This window comes from Vigna umbellata, chromosome 8, assembly GCF_029865625.1.
Source record: "Vigna umbellata cultivar VRB3 chromosome 8, Vumbellata_1.0, whole genome shotgun sequence".
Classification (NCBI taxonomy): Eukaryota; Viridiplantae; Streptophyta; class Magnoliopsida; order Fabales; family Fabaceae; genus Vigna; species Vigna umbellata.
This window is the reverse complement of record NC_142172.1, coordinates 43,029,415-43,039,211: the sequence shown is the minus strand read 5'-3', so window position 1 is coordinate 43,039,211 and position 9,797 is coordinate 43,029,415. Positions and strand designations below refer to the sequence as shown.

Genomic DNA, 9,797 nt, shown 5'->3' with positions numbered 1-9,797 from the left:
TAACTAAATAAATCAAATATAAATTACAAGAATCAATCCTAATACATATTTGAGCACTATTACATCAACTTTGATTATTATAAAAGCTTTATAAAATGCAGAGATATTCAATTTGTCTTTATGGATCTTGACTTGTGCAAATATGTTCATCATCAAAACTTCATCTTTGATTTTTGCTTTGCACCTCACTTATATATTATAATTTGGCCTTATCTTTAGTCGATGTGAGACTTTTAACACTAAATGAAAATTAGGTCGTTAGGTAATAATTCAAAATTGTAATTATAGGAATTAAATAAAATATGTAAAATATGTACAATAAAATGTTATATCTCATTATTTGAGAGAGTAATGAGAAAATCCTTAATAAAATTCTCAAACAATTAACAAAACTAAAAATCTGATAAGTTCAGTTTTTTAAAATTGAACTAAAAAATAATATATTTACTTTTTGGTAATAATAGATTAGTTATTTTAATTATAATATAATATAAATAAGTATAATTTAGTTTAGATAAATTATTTTAGACCAACCTTATATGCGATTGCATGACCCAGTTATATCAAAACTGTAAAATATCCTGGAGATAATTTGACCGATATAGTTGGGTATACTTATATATTGTTTTCATTGTTTTAAGGATGTATATGAGTGAGTGTAAAATGATGTAAATGAGGGGGATAGAGATAAGAGTTTAGTATATATTTTACGTTTATATTCATAATTAACATAGCATGATAACTTAAATATCATAATTATATTTTTAATCTCATGAGTTTGTGCAAATCGAGTTATTCTGGCCCATCTAAAAATACTATCTTTTTTAAGAGTCGACGAAGAGTATTTTATATAATTATTTGACCCAAAAACCTTTCGTTTTTAAAAAATTGTGGCGGACTTAAATCTAAATAAAATAAGCGGCGAAAGAAGTTCAAGAATTAAAAATCAAACTCCATCTACTTTAATTAAATCAGTGCATTTTTCATTATTTGCGTTCTACATACAATCAATTGAATGACAGAGAAAAGTATTAGAGATGAATTAAGTTTTTCTTTTCATTTTTTAATTTATATTGGATAATAATCACTACAAATATGTGTTAAAAAAGCAAGATAAAAATGTGTAGTGAATTTTAACACCCAATTAACTAAACTATTTAAAGAAATAATAATTATAATAATGATAATATATATATATATATATATATATATATATATATATATATATATATATATATATATATATATATATATATATATTGTTAATGGTTCCAAAACAATATATATAATAAAAAGTTTTTCTAACTTTATTTCATATTCTTTTTATTTATGGAGTTACATGTTACCTCAGTGATTCACCAAAAAAATAAGTTTAGTTATGGATAGAATTTTATTGACTGAAAAAAAAATTGTGAGTAAAAGAGTATTGTAAGACCTCGCACCCCCTCCCTTCACCCGTTCTTCTTTTTGTTTTCTTTTTCTCCTTCTCTCACTATAATTATTTCTCTTCTCTCTAAATTTTTACCTTCAATTGCACTTCACATTAGCTACATTACCTAAGGAGACATGGAGTATTTTTCTTCGATCAAATTTCAAATACAACAAATTTTTAGTAGATTTATTCTTCTTTTACTTTTTATATGATTTTGTCATCAATTTTAATGAACTTAATTGAGAACAAGTTGTTATCTCAGTTGGTTTTACTAGATACTAAAATTTGTTATATTTAGATACTTATAACTTCAAACTTTTGGAAAGCTTTATTGCTTGGAGTTTTGAATTTATGCTTGCTATTTATATTTTTTTGTGTAATTATAAGATAGATGGTTTGAATGTGAAAGTGACTTATATGCAAGAATTGTGATTGATTAAAAAATTGTTTGAATTCTTAAATTGTAATACTCTTGAGCTTTGTTTGATAAATGCTTGTTTATCAAATTTTGAATTAGATGCTCTTTGTTGATATGTTGATTTAGTTACTGGATCATGATATGTTGACTTAGTTACTGGGTCATACATGTTATAATTTATTTGAATTGAGTTTTTGAATATGCTTTAAATAAGTAAAATACATTTCTATATTTTTCTTTATGAACTTGAAGTGAATGTATGTATACTTAAATTACGAAATCAAGAATAATGTTTGAACAAATCATGTTTTGAATTAATCATTTGATTTATTTAAAAGTAACATAATTGAAATGTTGTTGCAATTATTTTTGGAACAAATTTGATTTTGTTGTAGGATTTTTTTTTTATATTTTTGTTTAAACAAAAATAGAAAAAGATCTAGACCTTACTCACTATTTTGTTTCTCTCAAGCAAAAATAAAATTAAAAATAACCTTATTTTTACATAATCGAAACATTACAACTCATCTTAATTTATGTTTAATTTTCATTTAAGAGCAAAAGTATTTTTGTTCAAGTAAAATATTTTTCCAAATAAACTTATGTTAAATATTATTATGAACTTTAACATCTTAATAGAAAATCAAATTCAAATTTCACGCTTTGCATGTACAATATAAAATACAATAATAAAGATTGAACTAAAATATTCAGTTAAAAATTTTCAAATTTATCAAGACTAAAAACTTAATTAAATCTTAAACTAACATATTTAGATGCATAGATAAATGAATCTCATTCTTAATTTAAAATAAAGACGAATGGTTTCAATCATATATACTTTTTTTTCTGCTAAGCATTTTCCAATTCCATATGACAAAAGAATAGCGATGGTGGCCTTATGTTAATATTAAATATTAATAAATAATTATGTCAGCATAGGAAATAACGTATTAAATTAATATTATACGATGATAATATATTTTTATTCGCTGTAGATTTATACTGTCAGTATTAATAATTCTGAGGCATTGTTTTTTATTCGACGTTACTCATTATTTTTAGCATAATTTCTATTTGTGTTAATGGTTTCAAGTCGATTACAAAGTGAGTCTGCATTTGAACGAAAAAAAGATAGAAGGCTAAGTAATCAAAATCATTCTATATTAAAATTTTGCAATAAGTAATATTAAATTTTTGCAATAAGTAATATAAAAGTCAACCTGTTATACTATATTTATATATACAAGGATATTAAAAAAAACAAAAAAAAACACTTAGTGTATATGAAACTTTGTGATTATCCAGTCACATATAAACTACACTGTCTATATATTTATTATTTATCCATATTTCAAATGGAGGATTGCTCTTTTACACGCAACTTTTTTTTTATCATATTTGCAAGAGTGCATTTTTCCTTTTTTTTTCCCTTTCCAACCCTAACTTTTGATGATGAAATTGTTGGAAGGAACACCCCTTTCCCATTCAAATGAAATGCAATAATGGTTATATCCCATTGTTTGGGTCGAGAATCTAAATTTTTCTACTACAGCCACGACGTATTCTCCAATGACCCATTCAAAGCCAATTAAATCTGTCTTAAAACCATACCTTAATAGTATCAAAAGGACTTCTCACCAATGCTTTAAAGACCAGAATGTTCTTCATTGACCGCTGATGGCTACGGAATTATTATTATTATTATTATTATTAGAACCCTTTTCAATCTATTTTCCGAAACTAATTAGCCACCTGTGTTATTGTTTATAGACTATACATTAATTTATATATCGATATTTCTCAAACCCATAAACTATATACCTAATTTACTGCATGCATTTGGAAAATTAATTTTAGCGTGTATGGATTGGAAATAATAGAAAAATAAGAATAAGTATAATGAGACAAAAGAAGAAAAATAAGAAAAATAATGAAGTCATTAATCAAATACAATTTATTATCGTGTTCTCGTTCAACCGCTCTAGGCACCCACTATGCTATTAGGAGGAGATGAAATCAACGACTCTTACAGGTGGCCAAAAAAAAATGAGGTTAAGTCTATAAACCCCCGATTAAGACCAAAGCTTTACGACACCATGATGACTAGTTGAGTCATCACAAAAAAAAAAGAAGTTAACTCAATCCCTACACGCCAAAACCCATGTCGTTGAACCCAACTTCCCCCAAGCCAAACGGCAAAGATACTACTTAGGCGTCATCATGATACTACCCAACCAATACACGTTACATTACATAACAACACTCTTGTGTACCTATATATATAGTCAAAGCTTTTTTATTCCGATTCATATTTCATCTGTTTTCACATACAACATACCATAAGATGGGTTCCTCTGCTGCCAGAAAAAACATTGCAGATTCAGCGTCCTGGTACTGTGCCATGATGCTGTTGGGCATGATTCTGTTGGGGTCTGTAAGGGAAAGCGTTGTGGCAGGAGAAGGTAAGGCTGTAAAAGGGAACAACCTCCGGGAAGGACCGTGTGATGAAATCTACGTTGTGGGAGAAGGAGAGACCCTGCACACAATCAGCGACAAGTGCAATGACCCGTTTATCGTGGAGCGGAACCCGCATATCCATGACCCGGATGACGTTTACCCTGGCCTTGTCATCCAAATCATCTCTACCCGTCAATCCTGATAAACTCTTCAAGAGCTGCCTCCACCTTATTCCATTGCAACAAGGTATTTTAGACACGGAATACGCTGCAAGTCATTTTGAAAGCCTTTTTTTTTCAAATATTAGATTTTTTTTCAGTATAAAAACCTGTCACAACCTCTTTTAATCTTCTGGTTCAAAGGCTCTGGATCTTCTTCATTGTATAGATATTTACTCAAAAAAAGAGGAAGGAGAAAAAAAATATATATTCATAATTAATGGTAGCTTAGTTTCCTACTTTTCTGTTTATAAGCTTTTGGGTTAATTTTATCTGTGGTGGCGACCAGGTCAGGTGTGACTTGTTTTATAACTACACGAGTACTTTGCTGATAGAAGAAAATAAAATAAATAAGGATACAAGTATTGGATAGCTTTATTTAGGTTGAATTTGTTCTAAGTCAAATTAATCTACCATCTTAAAAAATAAATAAAAAACACGTAACTTTAAATATAATATTAAATTAAAATTTATTTGTTTATATATTTATTACATATTATCTTAAGATTTCTAAAATTAGAAATTGTTTTTCTTTGGCTATTAAGAATATATTTATAATGGATTGCACGTATGTTTAGGAGCATTATGGTGTTTTAAGAATGTGATGGTATTATTGTGAATATATTTGATAACGATATTGATATATAGAATTTTAAAGAGAAATTATTTGTAATGATGAATTAGTGAATGCATATTGATATACAGTGGATCTGATTATACTTTAATAATTATTCACGCTAGTAAAAGTAGCGTAAAGTCCTAGCAAATGGACAATGTTTGGTCATAGGTGCGAAAAAAGTGGTAGGATAACAATTCCTTTGTTTGTAATTTGCAAAGGAGTCCTACATATATTTCACTAGGATAGACTCTAATTATGGCTCTGATACCATGTTAATAAGTGGGCTTTAAACCTAACTCAATCCCGCAAAACCGGCTTGTATCGTGAGGTTTGCACCCCCACTTATATATTATAGTCTGACCTTATCTCTAGTCGATGTGGGACTTTCCTACACACCACGCTTGAGATGTTTATACCTCGACGTGAAGGATAGTGCCGTCAAAATGGGTTAAAACCCGTGAGCCAACTTGGCTCACACGGGTTGAACCCGTGGTGGGTCTGGTTGGCTCACCAACCCACCTATTTTTTTAATTAAATTAAATTAATTATTCAAATCCTATTTTTTATTGAAATCAAATTAATTAAATTAATTATTCAAAATGCACAATTTTTACTTAGCAATAGAGCTTTTCGCCCTGCTGTCTTTCCAAAAGTTTTCCTCTGCAAATAAAACCCTAAGATTATAGATTGGATAATATTATAGATGGAGATAAAGAAAAAGATGCTTCAAGAGTGCATGATACTATGGATTTATTCATTCAGAACTCCAATTTAATAGATGGATAATATTATAGATTGGATAATTCAGGAATATATAATTTGTTTTATGTTTTTTTTAGACCTATCTACAAGCATGACAATTTTATCTCGTACTATATATTTTTGTTAACGGTTATATGTAGTTTCTTGGTCAAACGGTTGTGTATGTCTCATTAAATTAAATTGGCAAAATTTTATGTTTGATAGCTTAGAATATATATAACAATATATTTCTTTTATTTCATTTTCTTTTATATCAATTGGTCCAATTATTATTGTTTCAATTTGATGAATCAAAGTAACATGTAATAAGAATGTGAGAAGAAGAGGGTGAAAAAAAAGTTAATTAAGTGAGCCAATGAGCCAACCCGTTTAACCCACCAACCCGTGATGGGTCGGGTCGGGTTCAAATTTTTTTGGCTCGCTAATAAATGAGCCGGGTTGAGTTGGCTCAGTAAGTGACCAACCTGTGATGGGTCGACCGGGTTACCCGTTTTGACAGCTCTGATGAAGGGGGTGTGTTGGAAGTCCCACATTGACTACAGATAGGGCCAAATTATAATATATATAAAAGTGGAGTGCTAACTTCAACTTAGAAGTCAATTAAATTTGTGGGATTGAGTTAGGATTAAAATCACTTTATAATAATAAATACTACTGTAAGTGCATATTGAATTCATATGCCAAAAACATATATTTGAATAATTTAATATAATGTCAATCTTGTGTGAATAAATGTGTTACATGTTGTATTATATATATTTAGTTTATATATGACATTTTAGGTAAGTACTTTTGTCCGTTAGTTTATCTTGTAGTTTAGTTTGTGTTTTATTTATTTATTTTGTGTTTTAGTAGAAGACACTAATGAAACCAAATAGTTTTTTTTTTATTTCTAGTAATTTTAAAATTTTAAATTATCCTTAATTGTTATATATATATATATATATTACTTTTACAGATATTTATTTTTTAAAATAGTTGTATTAATTTCACATATATTTTAAAATAACCTATTTTATTTTATCAATTTTATAATATTTTATTCTATCAGTTATAAGCTATTATAAATAAATGTTAGATATACTATTTACAAACTTCAGATAATTGCTTTAATATATTTTTGTCAACATTTTGAGTGGGGAATTCACAAAACCACAGAAGATACAAATTGAAAAAACGGATAAAATATTTCAAGAAAATTAAAAGTTAAAATTCAATTGAATAAGTTTTCAGTGCATCCCGTTTCATGATTCTTTTATCCTTTTAACTCTTTTTTTGTTATTTTAATTTGGTTTCAAAAAGAGTTTCTATAATATTTTATTTAATTTTAAAATATTAAATGGTAAAATTTAATTTAATAAACAAGCCTTTTTTTTCAATTTTTTTTTTCAATTTAAATCATTTTCGTATCACATGTTCAAACTTTTCTCAATAATCATATATATTACTCTCTCACTCCAGCAGCCAAAAGAAACACACTTCAAAATAGTCATTATTCTTTTTTTTTAAGTTAACCGTCTAATATGACAAAAATGAAGTTCAATGTTTCTATCATAAAAAAAAAGATTTAATGCTAGTTTTTAAGATGGATGGAAATGGAAGTGATTTGAAAGTTAATTTGATGATAAAGATATAACCAAAATAAATAATTTTAGATCAAATAATAAAACTTTCTAAATAAATTATAAACACAAATAAACTATAATAATTATCGTGTCTAATTGTTAGCATTTCCTACCAATAGATAGGCTAATTATTAGTGAAACATATGTGATATACGTGTTAACATTTTTTTACGATAATAAAATAAAATAAAATAATTATTATAATAATTTTATTGTAAAAAGTTTTATTTATTTTGTAGATAATTTTCTAATTAAAAATTGTTAAATTAAGAAAAAAAATCAAATAAAAGAAAATAAAATGTAAAGAAACAATCACTTAGAAGAATGAAATTGAAAAAATAATTATTTTAATTTTAAAAAAAATATTTAGAGATTAAAATTGAAAAATAAATGTGAACACCAAAAAAACACTTTATAATATATATATATATATATATATATATATATATATATAATAAACATTTTCTTTTCAATACAAGCATACATAATTTATTAATAAAAGAAAACAATATTACAAAATTTAATTCATGATTTGATCCTTAGTCTATCGTGGTTGAGATTGATCTTTTGCAACATCACTTATTATCATCTAACACATAATTATCACATTTTATAAACAACTTATAATGTTTAGTTTACTTAACATTTCATATGTTTTTGACACTTGGTATGAAATTGACATATTTATTGGTAAAACAAGCATATTTTACTTTAAATCACAAAATGAGAAGTAAAAAAATAAATAAAAAATTGAAGTGTTTGTGATATTTTTACAAGTATTTTTAATGAATTTAAGCATGTGACATTACGTCCCAAAGTTGACTTTTTAGCATAAAAAACATCTACTAATTTAAACTGAAAATAATGGAGAGACTTCATTTATTGAGTAATAGAATTTAACTTGGACAATATATTTTCAGATAAAAGAAAGTAAGACTTCATTTATGAGTAATAGAATTTAACTTGGACTATATATTTTCAGATAAAAGAAAGTAAGACTTCATTTATTGAGTAATAGAATTTAACTTGGACAAAATATTTTTCAGATAAAAGAAAGTAATCGTCTTTCTGATTTTGTCTTATAATTGTATTATTATTACATAAATGATTAATGAATAAGATAATTTGCTTTAGTGTGACAATAATTATCTAATGACATTGAAGAATTTATAAATTGTATAAGGAATATATATATATATATATATATATATATATATATATATATATATATATATATATATATATATTGATTGATTGTATTGTTCATTTATAATTGTTTTAATACTTGTTTTTCTATTAAGTTTTATTTATTCAATGAGTATCCATAATTTCATTATGATTTATATTTTCTTTCGTGTTTTATTTTATTTAGTTAGACATTATTAACATTATCTTTATTTATTTATCTTTATTATTAATAACAGATGGAATAAATTCAAGAATCAATAATTTTTTAAATTTTATACTATAACAAGTTACTCTTACCAACTACAATTTTGTTTATATTATCTTCATCTAATGAATAAATCCACATAAAGTTTAAACATGTGTTAATCGAGATGTGTAAAGGCATATAAAATTAATAAAAGGGTCTTTGGCCCTTATCTGGGGCAGTCAGACCCATCAGATTAAAGACACATGACCTTAGCAGGGGTCTTTCTCCTAAGTCACCTTTCCAATCTGCCAACTTTTTCTTCTCTCTCTAAAAACTCATCTTCTAAATATTGCTCTGCCTTCCCTCTAAAATACCACCCTGTTGAATCGTTCAATTTTTGAATAGGTGGTGTTCAAACGTTCACCGCGTCAAGAGCTTCGTAACCGACCGAACGGATTCTTGTTACAACCGGTAAGTCACTTTCTCCTTTTCTCTACCGTTTCTAGCACCTAGGGCATTGCTATTTTACTGAATGCATGCCACTAGAAGTGTTCTACTTCAAATTTGTGGTAACTGGTGTGTTATTGTGAGTTGTTTTAGGATGTTAATTTTTATTGGATAATTATAACTGAGACTGTGGAATTGTGCTTAAATAATTTATGCTTTGGTGTTGAACTGGTGCATGTGGCAATTATGTTTGTAAGTGTTTCTATTGAAATTAATCTGTTTTGGTTGAAATTGTTCTGGTTGGAGGGTTTGGAGTAAGGGCTATGTGATAGCATGTATATGGGCAGACACTGTTTAGGGTTACTGTGAGGGGAAGGGTGATATATATAATTGGGTATTTGATGTCTAGAACACTATAGGACAGTTTTAATAACTTAGATA

At 26.8% G+C, this 9,797-nt stretch overlaps 1 protein-coding gene across 1 annotated transcript; it reads left to right on the top strand.

Annotated features, from left to right (window-relative positions):
- The first annotated feature begins 3,909 nt into the window (after positions 1 to 3,909).
- Positions 3,910 to 4,645, top strand: LOC124832474 (uncharacterized). Its single transcript, XM_047306684.2, has one exon. It carries the CDS (start codon positions 4,198 to 4,200, stop codon positions 4,510 to 4,512), a length of 315 nt encoding a protein of 104 aa, XP_047162640.1. The 5' UTR covers positions 3,910 to 4,197; the 3' UTR covers positions 4,513 to 4,645.
- Positions 4,646 to 9,797: the final 5,152 nt, after the last annotated feature.

Bases quoted from the DNA above. Each gene is read 5' to 3' on its own strand.
- LOC124832474 (XM_047306684.2), top strand. From the start codon at position 4,198: ATGGGTTCCTCTGCTGCCAGAAAAAACATTGCAGATTCAGCGTCCTGG.